General features: G+C 39.2%; 1 protein-coding gene across 2 annotated transcripts in view; it reads left to right on the top strand.

Annotated features, from left to right (window-relative positions):
- rprd2.L (regulation of nuclear pre-mRNA domain containing 2 L homeolog) overlaps positions 1-19,053 on the top strand; it is a 57,291-nt gene that overhangs the window by 23,378 nt on the left and 14,860 nt on the right. The window contains exons 6-12 of one of the 2 annotated variants that reach the window (XR_001932762.2): positions 2,559-2,614; positions 5,102-5,228; positions 7,899-8,074; positions 9,180-9,468; positions 9,590-9,907; positions 10,402-10,590; positions 11,080-14,099. Coding sequence is in view for 1 of the 2 variants with exons in the window: in XM_018231353.2 (XP_018086842.1) it covers positions 2,559-2,614; positions 5,102-5,228; positions 7,899-8,074; positions 9,180-9,468; positions 9,590-9,907; positions 10,402-10,590; positions 11,080-13,679 (3,755 nt within the window). In the remaining variant the exon portion in view is untranslated. Of the gene's footprint in view, positions 1-2,558; positions 2,615-5,101; positions 5,229-7,898; positions 8,075-9,179; positions 9,469-9,589; positions 9,908-10,401; positions 10,591-11,079; positions 17,776-19,053 lie in introns of those variants that run through there. The other variant, XM_018231353.2, reaches the window with a different exon arrangement.

Here is a 19,053-nt window from a genome sequence, read left to right as displayed (position 1 = left end):
AACAGTCTAATAAAACAGCCAGAATCCAACTTCCTGCTTTTCAGCTCTCTAACTCTGAGTTAGTCAGCGACTTGAAGGGGGGCCACATGGTACATTTCTGTTCAGTGAGTTTGTAATTGATCCTCAGCATTCAGCTCAGATTCAAAAGCAACAGATATGACCCATGTGGCCCCCCCTCAAGTCTCTGATTGGTTACTGCCTGGTAGCCAGGGTAACCAGTCAGTGTAAACCAAGAGAGCTGAAAAGCAGGAAGTAGTGTTCTGACTGACATGTTATACATCAAACCACTCCAGCCATTGTAAATTACATTTTTGGCTAACTAACTATATTAGAAACATTTTTTATTTTGCACAGCCTATCTATTTACCCAGTTTTTATTTTTACATTGAACAATTCCTTTAAGTTGTGCAAAAAAATTGGTTTTCCAGGGGGCTATATATTGGAGTGCTGGGGTTTAGTGTGTAGTATGTATTACAAGCCACACCTACGTTTCTGTATTATGGGAAGGTGACTCTCTCCTCAATGCTTGCTCTCCCGCGCGTAATGGTTTCTTAGGAAGTGATAATGGCAAACAAAGAGAAAAGCAGCTATGGTCTTTTCCCCCCCAATGATAATATTATCTCTTTTCACTTAGGACTGATGCATGGACACTGCCTTGACGGGGAGTGTCTGCGTATGCATACTTTGTTCAAACTCTGTGCAAATTTACCTTGAACGTGTGATAGGTGTGGGAGTCCCAAAATGCTTTGTGCAATTTTGCTGATTTTATTTATGAAAGGAATTTATAATATTTAACACATTCCTGGAATAAGGGTGTCTTTGCTCACTGGTATATTGAACTCGGGCTGGAGGCACCCAGATTGGAGTTATAATCGAGGAGTTTATTATGACATGGAGTGCTGTTATCATTAGGGAGTTTATTACTTTTTCTTTGGGCCCTAAATGTTGTTCTCATTAGTTATTGACGGCACCAGTCAATGGTTTCTTTTGTTAAAATGCCTTTATTAGGACATGGGCTCTGACCCCAAACCAAGTGGCTTGAGAAAAGACCGTATGGTCTGAAACGTTGCCAATTGTTTGGGGTCAGAGCCCATGTCCTAATAAAGGCATTTTAACAAAAGAAACCATTGACTGGTGCCGTCAATAACTAATGTGGTCTGATTGAACAGATTGACGGTGGAAACCGTTGGACGTGCATCAGATTAAAGTGATTTGGTGGTGAAGGGTGCTGACTGCGAAATCTAAATGTTGTTCTACCAATCTTGTTTTCTTGTATGTAGACTATAACTTACATTATTGCTCACTGCCCATTATCCTTGTCCTTTCTAGAAGGCCATAACTCTTAAAGGAATTGTTCAGGGTAAAAAATAAAAACTGTGTAAATAGATAGGCTGTGCAAAATAAACAATGTTTCTAATATAGTTAGTTAGCCAAAAATGTAATGTATAAAGGCTGGAGTGACTGGATGTGTAACATAATAGCCTGAACACTACTTCCTGCTTTGCAGCCCTCTTGGTTTCCACTGGTTACCAGCCTGTAACCAATCAGTGACTTGAGGAGGGGCATAACTGTTGCTTTTGAATCTGAGCTAAATGCTGAGGATCAATTGCAAACTCACTGAACAGTTAAGTCCCGTGTGGGCCCCCTTATAGTCACTGACTAACTCAGAGTTAGAGAGCTGAAAAGTAGTGTTCTGGCTATTATGTTAGACATCCAGTCACTTCAGCCTTTATACATTATATTTTTGCCTAACTATATTAGAAACATCTCATTCAGGAGACCAGATTATGAGTCTCTTGAAAATAATTTTCACACCATACCTAGTATGCCAAGTATATAGACAAAATGTTATTACAGATTAAGTTAGTAAAAAATCAAGAATGCATCACTGTTTGAGTCAGCATCATCATCTGCACCAAGCGACTGGGAGATCCCTTTTAGTTTGGCAGAGAGGTCTCAAGCGTGAACCTAGGGCCCTGGACAGTACTCTCGTTTACTCCGCATGAGAGATCTCAACCAACAAAATGGGAACCCCCAGTTTTATATGCTGTAATAAGAAATGAGTTCCTACATTAAACCACTTGGTCAACCACAGATATTGCTTCTCAAACACTCATCAGGAGCTGGCTGAGCTTCCAACAAGCACACCCAAAGCAGAGATCTTATCGGATATTCGTATTTGAGTACATATTCTGCCCCTGCTATAATAAAGGAAGTTCTCATGAAAACTTCTAGGAGTCTTAATCCTATTAGGAACTAAAAGGAGCCAAAAACAAATTAGGTCATTGAGTAATTGAGTTTAATAGTTCTTTTCCTACAAAGCTGCCTCATACAAGACATTTCTATCAAAGTATTACCCGGAGCCACCATTGATAAAACTTTTCTCATTACACATCGGGTTTCTCCAATGGCAGATCTAATGACATTGACGCTTGCGATTTTCTTATGTTGCTGTGTCCCGACACAGAAGGGTCCATTCAAAGGAGGTTTACATTTTTTTTTTTATTGAAAACATGTTAGAAATATTTACATATATTGTAATGTTTTCTGTTTTCCAGCTCCTCCCGTAACTCCAAAAGCTGAATTAAAATCGAAGATTGTGGCTGAATTTAGGGTAAGTTAGGCTATAATGTACTGTGTACTTTAGGGAATTTTAACCCAGTAGAAATGAAGCAGATGTATCCCGTACATTTAACACCTCAAAAGTGAATGTTTTGAGTTAGAATATTTAAAGCTTCAGAAGCCTGGCTTAAATTTTTCAAATTAAAAAAAAAAATGCTTGAATTTTTCTTTTTCGGGTGGTAATTTTGGTCCTGTGGGTCACTAAGGTGCCAAGCGTGACTTTAGGGGTCATTTAAAGGAACAGGAAGACCAGAAAATTAGTGTTAAAGTAATGAAAATATCATGTACTGTTGCGCTGCACTGGTAAAACTGCTTCAGAAATGCTACTATAGTTTATATAAACAAGCTGCTGTGTAGCCATGGGGGCAGCCATTCAAGCACAGGATACACAGTAGATAACAGATAAGTACCGGCACTACTATAGTTTATATAAACAAGCTGCTGTGTAGCCATGGGGGCAGCCATTCAAGCACAGGATACACAGCAGATGACCGATAAGCTCTATAGTATACAATAAGATTCATCAGAACTTATCTGTTATCTATTATATATCCTCTGCATGAATAGTAGAGTTTCTGAAGCAAACACATGAGTTGTACCAGTGCAGGGCAACACTACAATATATTGTCATTCCTTTAAAGTGGACCTCTCACCCAGACATAAAAAATTGTATAATAAAAGTCCTTTTCAAATTAAACATGAAATCCAAATTCTTTTTTTTATTAAACAATTCATAGCTATTGTTAACACACTTAAAAAATCTCGGCTGTCAATCAAATATTGCCTGCCCCTCCTCTATGCTTTAGGCATAGAGGCGGGGCAGGTAATCACTTTCCATTCAGCACTTACTAGATGTCACTTTTCTCCCCACATTCCCCCCCTCTCTTGTTACCATTTAAGGATTAGTTCACACAAGGAGATTCAGGGAGATTTTGTCGCCTGGCGACTAATCACCTCGTCTTCTGGGTGAAAATCTCCCCGAACTGCCTCCTCGTGTCTTCCCATCCGCTATAATGAAAAGTCGCCTGCGCTAAAGCACACGTGGCGCTTCGTTTTCAGAAGTTGCCTCGTACGGAAAACGCAGCGCTGCATGTGCTTTAGCGCAGGCGACTTTTCATTATAGCGGATGGGAAGACATGAGGAGGCAGTTCGTGAAGATTGCCGCCCAGAAGTCGAGGCGATTAGTCACCAGGTGACAAAATCTCCCCGAATCTCCTCGTGTGAACTAACCCTAATTGTGTAGCCAGGGCATGGGGATGGACATCAGGTCCCCCATTCTGAGACACAAACAAGATTCTGAGATGATACAAGGCTTGTCTTAATAAGTGTCCACAACATGGCTCCTGCCTGCTTGCTGTAATTATGAATTCCCAGACCGAAGGAAACAAGATTCAAATAATTTATATAGTGTAATTAAAGTTTATTTTTCTTAAGTAACTTGAAAAAAAATAGGATTTGGAATATTATTTTCAGGTGAAAGGTCCCCTTTAAAACACTTTCTTTTTTTGGTGCTATTGTTCCTTTAACCGCAGTTATGGTTGTGCAGGTTTTCCCACAGTCAAATGCACGTAAAAGCCCATTCATTAAAGGGGTTGTTCACCTTTGAGATAACATTAAGTATGATGTAGAGAGTGATATTCTGAGACAAGTTGCAACTTATTATTATTTAAGGTTTTTGAGTTATTTAGCTTTTTATTAAGCTGCTCTTCAATTTGCATTTTAAGCAATCTGGTAACTAGAGTCCAAATTACCTTAGCAACCATGCATTGATTTGAATAAGAGACTGGAATATGAATAGGAGAGTCAGAAGGATCTCCTTTCAATACTATATAGCTGTACTCACAGTCCCTGCCTGCTGCACCAGTTTGTTTGTGCAGGGCTCTGAATACCACCTCCGAACAAGGCGTTAGCTCTAGGGTTCCTACAGCTGCCTGCGTCAATTGCTGCAGACCAGTTACACAGAAATAATAGAGACTCATGGGTTGCATCGCTAATTGTGTAAGATTAGTGAAAAAGTGCTGGTGCAATTGCACTAATCTTGAAGCATCAGTCACAATTGCTTTAGGTGCAACTGTCCCTGGTGAGCTCAACGATACAGGAACTTTGAGGAGAATGCTGAATTATTGGAATAAAATATGGCGGTTGTGCTCACAATTGCGCTTTGCTCGCTGCACTTGCTATTGTAAATGACCCCTACTGTCTGATTTAAGTTTGCCTTAGTGGAGAGCATTCTTCACTCCAGTAGTGTTTAGGCAACTGGAATATGGTCAATGTTAATAAATATCACCTGCAACGGGAATGCTGATGTCTTGGGCAGGCTCCGTACTGCCCAAGTAGTATCCGCACACTATCACAAATAATGTGTGGCAATTTAACAAAGCATATTTGGGTTGGGACCTAAGCAATTCCGATTTTTAATTTTACTTGGCACATAAGATTTGTGCCGTATACCAATTATGTCTTCATTTATTTTCTACAGCCCCAGAAACTGATTGACGATCTGCAGGTATATAAGCGTTCAGTAGATAATGTTGATCTTCAAGAACAGCAGCTTTCGAACATGAGAGTTGACGTCTGCAGCACGGAGACCCTGAAACGCTTAAAAGGTATTGCCTGCTAACAGATTTATACTGTTCTAGGATTCATAATCCAGAAACCCGTTATCCAGAAAGATTAGAATTACAGGAAGGCCGTCTACCATAGACTCAATTTTATTCAAATAATCCAAATTTTTATAAATTGTTTCCTTTTTCTCTATAATAATAAGACAGTAGCTTGTGCTTGATCCCAACTAAGATATAATTAATCCTTATTGGAAGCAAAACCAGCCTATTGGGTTTATTTAATGTTTACATAGTTACATAGTTACATAGTTAAATTGGGTTGAAAAAAGACAAAGTCCATCAAGTTCAACCCCTCCAAATGAAAACCCATCATCCATACACACACCCCTCCCTACTTTTAATTAAAATTCTATATACCCATACCTATACTAACTATAGAGTTTAGTATCACAATAGCCTTGGATATTATGTCTGTCCAAAAAATCATCCAAGCCATTCTTAAAGGCATTAACTGAATCAGCCATCACAACATCACCCGGCAGTGCATTCCACAACCTCACTGTCCTGACTGTGAAGAACCCTCTACGTTGCTTCAAATGAAAGTTCTTTTCTTCTAGTCTAAAGGGGTGGCCTCTGGTACGGTGATCCACTTTATGGGTAAAAAGGTCCCCTGCCATTTGTCTATAATGTCCTCTAATGTACTTGTAAAGTGTAATCATGTCCCCTCGCAAGCGCCTTTTTTCCAGAGAAAACAACCCCAACCTTGACAGTCTACCCTCATAATTTAAGTCTTCCGTCCCTCTAACCAATTTAGTTGCACGTCTCTGCACTCTCTCCAGCTCATTTATATCCCTCTTAAGGACTGGAGTCCAAAACTGAACTGCATACTCCAGATGAGGCCTCACCAAGGACCTATAAAGAGGCATAATTATGTTTTCATCCCTTGAGGTAATGCCCTTTTTTATGCAAGACAGAACTTTATTTGCTTTAGTAGTCACAGAATGACACTGCCCAGAATTAGACAACGTGTTATCTACAAAGACCCCTAGATCCTTTTCATTTAAGGAAACTCCCAACACACTGCCATTTAGTGTATAACTTGCATTTATATTATTTTTGCCAAAGTGCATAACCTGCATTTATCAACATTGAACCTCATTTTCCAGTTTGCTGCCCAGTTTTCCAGTTTAGACAGATCACTTTGCAAAGTGGCAGCATCCTGCATGGAACCTATAGTTCTGCACAATTTAGTATCATCTGCAAAAATAGAAACGGTACTTTCAATGCCCACCTCCAGGTCATTAATAAACAAGTTGAAAAGCAAGGGACCTAGTACAGAGCCCTGCGGTACTCCACTAACAACACTGGTCCAATTAGAAAATGTTCCATTTACCACCACTCTTTGTAGTCTATCTTTTAGCCAGTTCTCTATCCAGGTACAAATACTATGTTCCAGGCCAACATTCCTTAATTTAACCAGTAACCTTTTGTGTGGCACTGTATCAAATGCTTTAGCAAAGTCTAAGTAAATCACATCCACTGCCATCCCAGAATCGAGGTCTCTACTTACATTCTCGTAAAAAGAAATTAAGTTAGTCTGGCAAGATCTATTACGCATAAAACCATGCTGGCACAAACTCATAGTATTATGATTTGCTATGAAGTCCAGTATCTTATCCTTTATTAACCCTTCGAAAAGCTTTCCTAATACTGACGTCAGACTAACTGGCCTATAGTTTTGAGGCTGAGAACGGGATCCTTTTTTGAATAGAGGCACCACATTAGCAATTCGCCAGTCTCTCGGCACAATGCCAGATCTCAATGAATCCTGAAAAATTAAGTAAAGAGGTTTGGCAATCACAGAGCTAAGCTCGCTAATTACCCTGGGATGAATACCATCTGGCCCTGGACCTTTGTTAATCTTAACATGTTCAAGTCTCTTTTGAATTTCTTCATGTGTGAACCATGCATCATTAGTTGTATTACTAGAATTGGGAGTGTTAAGAAGGAAACCTTCACTTACTGGTTCTTCATTTGTGTACACAGATGAAAAATACGAGTTCAGAATCTGTGCTTTTATTTTGTTTTCATCAACCAGCTGACCCCCCTCTGATAGTAAGGGTCCCACCCCTTCCTGCTTCATTTTTTTACTATTGACATATTTAAAAAATAATTTTGGATTTTTTTTACTGCTTGCTGCAATATCCTTTTCTATAGCAATTTTAGCTTGCCTTATAGCTTCTTTGCATGATTTATTGGCCTCCTTGTACCTTATAAATGTTTCGGCTGTACCAGCTAACTTGAAAGCCTTAAAAGCACGTCTTTTCTTACCCACCTCAACACCAACGCTTCTATTGAACCAAAAAGGTTTTGCTTTGCAACGACGTTCCTTGCTTACAAGTGGAATATACTGACAAGTATATTTATTAAGCAGCATTTTAAAGACTTCCCATTTTTGTTATGTGTTTAACCCTGTGAAAAGCATTTCCCACTTAATATGTTGCAGAGATGCAGAAAGGCCTGTTAACCGGAAAACCCCAGGTCTCGTGCATTCTGGGTAACTGGTCCCATACCTGTACCAGCGATGGTCATGAGATGGAACTAATTAATTTTGTGATGTTCCTTCATTATGCACTACAGTAGTTTTTGCTGGGTGGCTGAAAAAAAATTCAACAGTAACCATCTGCCTTGCATTGTTTTTATTCATTTTAGATAAAGCTGGAGGGAAAAGGTTCTCTAAAGATTTTGAAGAAGCAAGTGCAAAGCTGGAAGAGTTTGTAGGTCTTCTGGAAAAGCAGGTGAAAAATGGGCCTCCTTTAACAGAAGCATTGGAAAATGCTGGCATATTCTACGAAGCACAGTACAGAGAGGTCAAGGTGGTGGTAAATGTAAGTATTTCTCAAGTCTTGTCTGCTATTTTAGTTTTATAAGTGCTGTGAGGTGCTTGTGGTAGCAAATGTATATTCATTTTAGAAGTGCTCCAGTACTACTGGTTTCATATGTTAAGATGTTTATTTAAAAATAGCTCTGTGATGTTTTTAGTTTTTGGGGGGGGGGAATGTCTTTTTCCATGTTGTATTGTTGCATTGTATGGGAATATTTGGTCTTCCTGTTTTGTGGTTTCTCTCTGGTGACATTTGTTTTGGTTGGAGGGAGGGGCATTTCTATCTTGCTTTTTGCATAAAATATTTTAATGTCCTTAACTGATGTGAGTAAGCACAGAGTTCTTTGCAGTGGCAATCTGTATTGACCTCTGCATTCATGAAGGGTTTCCTCTGAACTGGCCATAGCTGCAAAGTCAGCTGCCCAGTCAATAAAACTCAGCTGTCTTTCTACACTTAAAAGACAAGGGACACTCCTTTGCAGATAGCAAGGTCCTAATATTGGATAAAGAAGACTGCTGGTTTGAACGAGGCGTGAAAGAGGCGATTCATGTCAAGGTGGAGAAACCATTTTCATAATATACTTTTCTAGTAGTATGTGCCATTGGGTAATCATAAATAGAAAATTGCCATCTTAAAAAACAAGGGCAGCCCCCTAGGATCATACTATTCACGGTGCACACAAACAAACCATACATATTAGGTCACATGAGCCAATTAACAGACAGAGTTGTGTCTTTTGCTTCCACATTTCTTCCTGTTACAGTTAAAGCTGCAGTATTTCTGGTCAGGTGATCTCTGAGGCAGCACACAGACATCACGAAATAGTGGTTCAAGGCAAGAGATGTAAAAGGACAATATTTACTTAAATATATAGACCAGTTTGGTAAGATTCTTTAATATGCCACTTAATATGATATAAACTATCTGTTGCTCATTTTGGGGGTATAGTTTTCCTTTAAGTATTTTTCATGCTAAGAAACTATGGAATGGATGATGTCCTGATACCAGCCATAATTTTGCAACCTATGTTGTCTACCTTGCTATCCTTTGCCAAATATTGAACCTTACACAAGCACCTACCTCTGTAACCTTTTTATTTATTTTACAGGCTTACAAGACATTTGCTAACAGAGTTAGCAATTTAAAGAAAAAGCTGGATCAGCTGAAAGCTACACTACCAGATCCTGAGGAATCTCCAGTGCCATCTCCCACCATAGATGCTCCATCTCCAACAGGCTCAGAGTCTCCATTCCAAGGCATGGGTGATGTAAGCCCTTTGTCACCTGAGATAGAACCCATCCCACCTATCTCGCCAGAGCCTCCAAAAGATAATCGCATGGTAGAGGACATGGAGTTATCTGATGTAGATGCAGATGAAGAAGTACCTAAGATTATCGGTATGTTGAAAACTATGGTGTTACCAGTAGTGGAAGTGTAATCAGTGCAACTTTTGCATTGCTTGTTCTCTTTAGCATATAATTGACATTACATCTGTAATTTGTATTTTTTTCTGTTAAGTTGAAGAAAGAAAAGAGGTCCAAGCTCCATCTAGTTTGGCCTCTGTCGCAGATGATGCAACTACGTCTTCCACAGAAATGACCAACATCACTGCAGCTGCATCAACCCCAACATCTATTCCGGCTAGTCTTCCGACACCTACTGCTGTTAGCACACCTGTTTCTGCACCAGCTCCTGTTGTTTCAGCATCTGCAAAAATAGTAACCACTCCCACCATTGCCCAACCAGTTCCCCTGGCATTGCCAAATCTGGCCAATGTAGATCTGGGGAAGATTAGTTCCATCTTAAGTAGCTTAACTTCTGTTATGAAGAGCACAGGTGAGTGTCACTGCTAATTTGGTTGATCTGGTGTGGTGTTTGTTGTTAGTAGAAACACAGGTGCTCACATTTGTGTATATAACTTATTGTGGATTTGAAGCCATGACAGTGTTTTTTTTCTTGCAGAGGTAAACCAGTATTGCCCAGTCATTAAGAGCTGGGTAGCTATAGAGCCAGTGCTTATTAAATCCAAGTAACATTCTGCAGTTTTTATAGATAATTTGGGTTTTAGAGATAGAATGTGTTTCATTTTACCTTGGCATAATGAATGGTACCGTAACCTGCCAATGTTGTAACATGCTATTCAGATCATACATAGAAGTGTAAGATCATACATCATATATACAAGTTTTTTAACAGTTTACAGCTTTTCACTTTTTAACTCAGTATAGAATAATTTTGCAAATATCTTACTAGTATTGTGAGCCTCTCTTAAGCATGGTAAGTGTACCTTTGTATTAATTGTAACCATTAAATAAGCTTCTTCTATTCAGGAGTGAGCCCAGCAGCCAAACCATCGCCTGGAACACCAACAACACCTACTTCCAGTTCTGGACTGAAGAACCCTGTGCATATCCCACAAAATCCTTTGGCTAATATTTTGTCTAAAGTTGAGATAACGCCAGAAAGTATACTTTCTGTGCTGTCCAAATCTCAAGGTCCTTCCACATCATCGTTACAAGGTAAATCTGTTAAATTCTCCCGGTTTTAATTTGAAAAACAAATGTATGGATGGGCCTGTTAAAAAAAAGAACAAGGGAGTTGAGCAACATATTAGGTATTGAAATTCCGCAACTATATAATATTAAAGCATTAAGTGAAAAAAGCAAAGATTGTATATACTTTTAAATGGGTAGTGCACTTTACTACAGCTTGACATGATGTGGGAACTATTTTAAATAAGTTCCAATTAGCCTTGTTTGTTTTTTTTAATTATTTGCAGCTTTTGAGTTATTTATTGAATTGCTAGGATCTTCCTTATAGTATCAACCACACGATTAAAATTGGAAAGTGAAATAGAAATAAAAGTTTAAAAAAAAAACCCTCCAAATTTGACATTCTATAGTCCCTATACCTTAAATGTTTCAGAATGTCCTTTTGTTTTAGTTTATTAAAAGTATAAAATGACTACATGGGGAAGTTTATTATTCTTCTTAAACTGTATTTTACAGGTTTGTCATCTTTGATTCAAAGTGTTGCTGTAAGCACTGCTCAGTCAAGTGGAACCTTATCTCACAGTACTTCAACAGCGCCAATCAACAGTACTGTTCCAACCATGAAAGATCGTAATGCTCCATCTGTTACTCCTCCTTTTGTGTCTAAAAATGTTGATTTGTCTCCTACTCTCAAAAAATCAGAAATGTCTTCCTCATCTCTGTCCAAGACATCTGCAGGACATAGTTCAAATTTAAAGCAGCCATCTAATACTCATGGGTTTGCACTTCAAACCCCTTTATCGACAGATAAAAGCTCAAGTCAGCCAACAGAACTACCCAAGCCTGCTAGCGAGGCTGAACCGTCTAGTCTGGAAATGAAAATTCACAATTTTTTAAAGGGTAATCCAGGCTTTAGTGGACTAGATCTGAATATCCCCATTCTTAGTGGTATAGGTCCCAATACAGTTTCTGAACCAGTCTCTGAATTTCAACGTGGTCCTTCTAGCACTACCCTTGAGAATGTAGATGGAACTCCAGTTCGCGATGAAAGATGTGGAACTCCAACGCAGGATGAGATGATGGATAAACCAGCTGCAAGCAGTGTTGATACTGTTTCCTTGTTATCAAAAATAATAAGTTCAGGTTCATCTACCCCTAGTAGCACGAGATCCCCACTTCTAAATAAGGATACAGACTTTCAAAAGCTTGGCAGTATGCCTCCTTATCGATCTTTTGTTGTTGGAGAAAATTCACCAAATGCATATTTGCAGCCACCAGATAGCAGAGGTAATCCTCCATTTATGGATTCTTCTCTGAAAAAAAATTATCCTGATGCTTCTTTTCAAGAGGATGAAGACTATCGCGACTTTGAATATTCTGGTCCTCCGCCTTCTGCAGTAGGTAATCTTGATAAAAGACCCTCAAAATCCATTTTAAAATCGAATATGCTCTCAGATTCTATAGATTACCAGCCAATAACACCTATTTTCAGTCAGTCCCAAGATTTTGGCAGGCAATCCTTTCCTCCTTTACGATCTACTTTCAGCACTAGTGAAAGCAATGCCCAATTGTCCCCATCTACACAAATGTATGAAACATATAACTGCTTAAGTAAACTTGAGGCTCCTAAATCTCCATCAACCCCAAAGGATGGCCAATTTTTCTCCTCTGACGGCAATAATTTGCATTCTGGCATGTCACAAACTCAATTTACAGATTCTCCACTAACTCTTCAAAAAAGATCCCATGCTTTTACAAATAAGACTACTATTCCACCTTCAATTTGTAGAGCACCAATGTCAAACATGGAACAAATGGACACTGATGTGTCCGCTACTTCAACTATGGAATTTAAAAACATGCTTAAAAATGCATCTCGCAGGCCTTCTGATGAGAACCAATTCACCCAATCAGGCAAAAGCAATTTTAATGAAGATGTAAACATTTCTGGCCTTGGTCATACTGGTATGACCTCTGAAGAGAGACAGCTTCAGGAGGAGCACTATCGCATAGAAACAAGGGTGTCCTCTTGTGTTGACTTGCCTGACGGCTCAGAAGAAAAAGGTGCTCCAATTGAGACCCTGGGATATCATAATTCTGGTAAAATGAGGATTTCAGGGGAACCTATAAAAACTGTAGAGTCTGTAAGAGTTGGAGTAAAGGGGAACAGAGGACTTGGTATAGATGGAGGTAGAGGGGGTTGGTTTGAAATGGGTAGCAGAGGTAGCCCTTTTAATGACGGCCCATCCAGTGCTGATGATGAACCATCAGTTAGTGGCGGCAGCAGTGGGGTAGGGGGGTTTGAAACGCGTTATGATGAGCACTTACCACCGTTTCAAGACACTGTCAGTGACTTTAGATCAAAAACTATGCAGGCGTTTGAGCATCGCTTACCACCGCCTCCATTACCACCATCCCTGGTACCTCCTTTAGATCGAGGAGGACCATTTCAAAATGAGCCAGCTGGCCCTCCGTCTGTGCCACCACCTGGTTTACCACCTGATCGTTTTACTAGAGACGTACCTGTTCCTTCACATATGCCCTCTGTAGAGCCTATATTATCTCATGGTACTCACCCTCCACCCACGGAACATGGAGGCAATCCCTTCTCTGGACCTCCACCTTCAGAACATGGAGCAAATCCTTTTTCTGGACCCCCTCCTCCAGAACATGGGGCAAATCCTTTTTCTGGGCATCATCCTCCTCGAGACCAAATTGGCATGCCATTTTCCCCTCCGCCATCTTTAGAGATGCGGAATCCTTTTTCACCGGACCATGGAAACATTCATCAAGGAACAATGAAAGATCATTTTGGTTTGGGCCCAGGACTACAGAGAGACCTTGGAGCTTTAATTCATGATCACAATGGCCCAATGCTTGGTAGATATAATGAAATACCAGCTCCCCATTCTAGAGACCATCTTGGAAACTTTAGTGGTCCTCCACATCATTTTAATGCACCACATCTTAGAGACAATGTTGGTGGCCTCAGATCGCATAGGCCACAATTTAGGCCCAGGGAACAATATCAAAGCTTAAAAAGGCCAAGGCCACCCTTTGCACGAGGTCCGCAGTTTTTCGCCCCAAAACGTCCCTTCTATCCCCCAAGGTACTGATTCAAAATGTAAAGTCATAAGTGTGCATTGGTACTGGTCCACATTTGCTGTTATCTGGTGAGGGAGTTGTGTGTTAGTTAAACATAGCTTAAACCTGGAAAGCAGACTACAAGTATTTGTTTTTCCTGGTGTAAGGCCACAGATATAAAGTCACTTTACAAAAAGGTTGACTTTTTAGTGGAGGATTTTTTTTTTTTGTATGCAACTCCCATCCATTTGCCCACTATACCATTCTGATGTCAACTCCATCAACCAGTCAGCAGCTGGGTGAATATTTCAGTTGTCCTGAAGTGAAATCTGACGCCTAAATATTCATGCCTGAGCCACAAAATGGAGCCAGTGAACTTTTTCGTCTGCTCAGTTCTCAACGCCTCTGAAGCCTATCCTGAATCAACCCATTGCTTTGTTATATCCAGATAGGTGAGTCACAGGGGCAGTTATAGGGACGCTAGTTTATCAGAGGTCCGATAAATGAGTTTGTTTTGCTAAGTGTTAACATTTCCTCTTTATTATTGTTGCCACAACCCCCTTTCTCTTCACCCCCAGTGCATCGAAAAAAAAAAAAAGTCTTCAGATGCAATTAACCTGCATTATTCCACCACTCAGGACTTGTGCCGGCTAAGAATTGTTCCTGTCTATACTTCTCGGAGCTTGAGGAGCAGAGTATGAAGACTTGGTGGTGTTAATAAAACTCCAAGTTGTACATTATGCTTTCTGTGTTTTTGCCAGTTGCGAGGTTAGATGTTCTTTGTAGCAAACGAAGGTTTCGAGTGATACAAGTTTGAATACACAGTTTTATGTATCAGTCTACAACACAATTCTAAATGACCAACATAACTTTATCCATGCATACTTCAGTATGTGAAATGTATACACTTTAAACTTGTGTTCTAAAGACCAGTGAATTTAATTTCATGTTCTCAGCATGGCTTTTTCACAAGTGCTTACATTTTATTCATGCCTAGAAAAAGGCAAGAGATCTGTTCTGAGCTAATGTTTAGCACTCCAACATTGTTCCCATTGATTGCTAATGCCCTTTTCTAGTAACCATTCTTTACAAAAGTTTTGCGGGGTGAGATCTAACACAAATGTAATGGTTTTTTTTATTTAGTGTTTGGGAGCATATATGTTGGTCAGAGTTATTATTGTTCTGACCATACAGGAGAAACTTTTATTTAAAAAAAAAAAAAAAAAAGAAAATGCCTTTGCTTTGCAGCACAGATTTATTGGGAGACCCCGGGCACGGAGGTGTTGATGGCATTCTCACATTACTTAAATCGATACCGACCAGTTCCTATAAAAATCATAAGAACGTGTCCATATCTATGTGGTGCTTTGTGCCGAATCGTTTTGTCTAAAAGCCCCCCAAAGCGGTCCTCAGTCCTGCGAACCTTTTTTAAGCCAACCCCTCGACACTGCTAAATGATCTGTGTTGTTTCAGTAACGCTGGGCTGGGGGTGGAGCATTCCTTCCATAGGCTTATTACAAATGAAAACAGAACTTAAGTCTATAAAAGGATCGCTCTGCCCCCAGCCCAGTGTCACAGAAGCAATGCAGAAGATCCTTTAGCAGTGTCGGAGGGTCGGGTTCACAGGTAATTCTTTTGGTTGTCGGGTGGTCCCTCAATCCAAGTGTATCAAGGTTCTGCACAACATAGTCAGTGGCACCGTCCAAGCCACAATATATCCAAGGTAAAAGTAAAGTGCACTCTGGAGAACCACATTCGATTCAGTGTATTTTATTTAATCACAACATGTTTCGGACAGACATGTCCTTCATCAGGTGCTACACAAAGGCTTCACAAAGGTTCGTAGGCTGGGGGGCTAGTCGAAACTATTAGTCGCGGAGCACCTCCTAGATATGGAGACTTTCCTATGATTTTTACAGTAACGTGTCGGTATCGATTTAAGGAACTGACATTTTAGATTTTCTCTATGCATTTAAATGACTGCATCTCTTACATTTATTATGTGAAATATTCACATTTTGTAAGGGGCTGAACCTCTACCAAACCAACTGTTGGTACGAGCTGCAAGTTTGTTAGTGAGACGATGCCACAGAGGGGATTATTTATCAAAGGTTGATGAAAAATTTGAGTTTTCAAGGGTATCCTTTTAGTCATAAATCGAATTTTTTGGGTTAAAAAAAAATTAACTCGAACCTGGAAATAGCTTGAATTCAAAAATACACCATCTAAAACCTCTCGAGGTCATGTAGTAAGTTGCAGAGATCCCTTGTAGCCTTCATGATTTTTTTTCGGTGGGTTTTGCTAGACAAATCGATTAATTTCAATTTTCTAGTTTCTCACCACAAATTCACTGGTTCAAGTTATTTCCATTTGAGTCTTTTCTTAAATTAGAAACCATTCAAGTGTTGAGTTAATTTGAGGTCTACAAAAGCTCACAAACCTCTAAAACTCGCCTTTTGATAAATAACCCCCGCAATCTTAATTTATTTAGAACTGCTTGACAGACAGAAAATTGAGCTTAGAAGCAATTTACAATAACACACCGTAGAATATCTAAATGGTCATTTTACTTCTACCAAGGCAGAAAGCGGTTCACTCACATGTTGCATCTTAAAATGTAAATTATGCATGAAATGTTTCCTACCATATGAATATTAATAGTGGAAAGGTTGCATATGTAGGAGTTGTAGTGAAGGAGAAATGGAAACTTGTCCATTGCTCATGGCAGTTGCAGCTACTGACCACATTGCATTGCTCAAAGCTGAACACAAATATTTAACTCCACATTGCATACAAAAGGGACTAGCAGAAACATTAAATGTAAACATTGCCTTTGTTTTCCATCTGTGAAAAGTATAAATGAAGATTCCATGGATTGTATTCCGTTTAATCATACTATATCCTCCTTTACCTGTTAACAGAGTACAGTAAATGTTTTGGATAAGTAGCCCAGCCATTAAAGGACAACAGAACCCTAAAAAGCTAGTTATGCTGTGTTATATATACTGAACTTGCTCTACCAGTTTAGAGGTGTGACAACCCTATATCTAGTTATGAGCCAGGCCTTTAAAGTTGTCCACAGCAGCTTCCCATATTAGATTTTGTTAAACCATCTGTTACGTGTCCGTGCACATGCTCAGTATGCTCTGGGCTGCTGTTCAGAAGCTAAGCTTAGCACTTGTTGGAAACTTTCTAGACCGCAGAAAATAACTTACAACTATACATTTCTTGTCAAAGCTGATGCTACAGGGTTGATGATTCTGTTCCGATCCATTACGCACCAGTTTCTATTCTGGAGAATGTGATGCCAATCTAAATTACTAATTGGCCTTATTTCATGAATTTAAAATTGAATGTTATTGTGTGTCCGTTCCTAACTGCCGTTAGACCAGAGCTAATGGGGAGCTACTAGGGGCATCTTCAGAGGCACAGATATTCACTGCTAGGGCTATGGTGGTCTCAAGCCCCAAAACATAAAAATGTGGTATTTCTAACCTAATTCTTTGAGCTTTAGTTCTTCTGAAACAGCATTTTTGTGTTGTTTTGTGCATTATATATTACAAAAGAATTCAGTAATTTTGTCACGACACACATTCTGATCTAGGGTCCCAGGCTGTACTGTTAAGATATTAATGTTCAAATTTGTATTCAGTAAAGGAAGAAACATTTTGAAACTCTAAAACGTAATTATATTCAATGGAACGTCCTTCGCCTCTCCCAAGAAATTTTCTAAAATATCGCTACCCTCATTTTGGGCACAATATTTTTAACCGGCTTTAACTGCATAATTAAATGTTCAATGTGCTGCTTTCTCAAGACAGCCGATATTCTTAAAATTAGAGCTACTTTGAAAGTTATATCTTCCAGGCCTTTTTTTGTGGCATACAGGCTTTAAAACGGGTCCTATATCCATTAGATCCTAGTAAATCACTATGTGTTACTGATTTCTAAAAGTAGCACTAAACTTATAATATCCAAACATACAGCCTTGTTGAAAGAAAATGCTGTAAATGTTGACTTTTTTTTTTTTTCTTCCTTGTGCCTGTTAATAACTTTCATGTGATCATGTGGGGAAAAATTATTCTTGCATTGCAGGCAGAACTAATAAAAATAAGGCCGTCTGATGTGTATTAATGTATTAAAAATTAATTTAGACGATCTCACCCACTATACATATTTTAATCGTAAACTATATGAGCAGGTAGAACTTTGTGAGCGAGGTGGTGTAAAATAAAATATATTTTATAGGGGGTTTTCACCCTTCAGATAACTTAGTATTATGTAGAGTGATATTCTAAGACTATTTGCAATTACCGTATATACTCGAGTATAAGCCGAGTTTTTCAGCCCCCAAAATATGCTGAAAAACTCTACCTCTGCTTATACTCGGGTCAAGCGCAAAAACGGTCGCCGGCGTCTAAGAATAGTCGCATGCATCCAAGAATAGTCGCCGGCGTCCAAGAATAGTCTCCAAGAATATTCGCAAGTGTCCAAGAATGGTCGCCGGCACCTCCAATGGGAGCAGAAACCCTCAATTTTTTGATTGAAACTTACCAGAAGCTGCTGCATTTCTCACCCTAGGCTTATACTCGAGTCAATAAGCTTTCCCAGTTTTTGGAGGTAAAATTAGGTACCTCGGCTTATACTCGAGTATGTACGGTAGCTTTCATTTTTTTATTATTGATGGTTTTTGAGTTATTTAGCTTTTTATTCAGCAGCTCTTTAATTTGCATGTTAAGCAATCTAGTAGCTAGGGTCCAAATTACCCTAGCAACTATGCATTGATTTGCATAAGAGACTGGAATATGAATAGGAGTGGGCCTGAATATAAAGAGGAGTAATAACAATACATTTGTTGGCTTACAGAGCGATTGCCCATTTGACATCTGCAAAGAGTCAGAAGAAAAAGGCAAATAATTATATAAAATAAATAATGAGAACCAATTGAATTGGCCACTCTATAACATACTAAAAGTTACCTTAAAGGTGAACCACCCCTTTAATATGCGATTGTTAAATGACAACATCCAGGCAATGGAGCTGCTGTTCTATGTGGTAATATAACACTGTATAGGTTGTCGTTGCTGTTTTTGATACTCTTCAAGAATTGCCAATATTCTGGCACAATTATTGTCCATAATTTCCTTGCATCCTCCGTGTGGAATTGTGCCGTTGTATTTAATCATCACTGCTGCGATGGAAAGCAGTTAACAATAGAATTATAAGAACTTTCTTTATTGCATTCTGCCAGCAAATGAGGTGTATTTTGAGGATAAAAAATGCATTTTTTTTTTCCCCCTTCCATCTCAAGGTCTTAAAGATTTAACCGAATGGGGCGAGGCATGATGAGTATGCTTCTTTAAAGCAGGTCTGATTGAAAATATCGCACCAGACTAGGCCTATGGC

This window comes from Xenopus laevis, chromosome 8L, assembly GCF_017654675.1.
Source record: "Xenopus laevis strain J_2021 chromosome 8L, Xenopus_laevis_v10.1, whole genome shotgun sequence".
NCBI lineage: Eukaryota > Metazoa > Chordata > Amphibia > Anura > Pipidae > Xenopus > Xenopus laevis.
The sequence above is the reverse complement of the archived record's forward strand: the minus strand, read 5'-3'. Positions and strand labels throughout refer to the sequence as shown.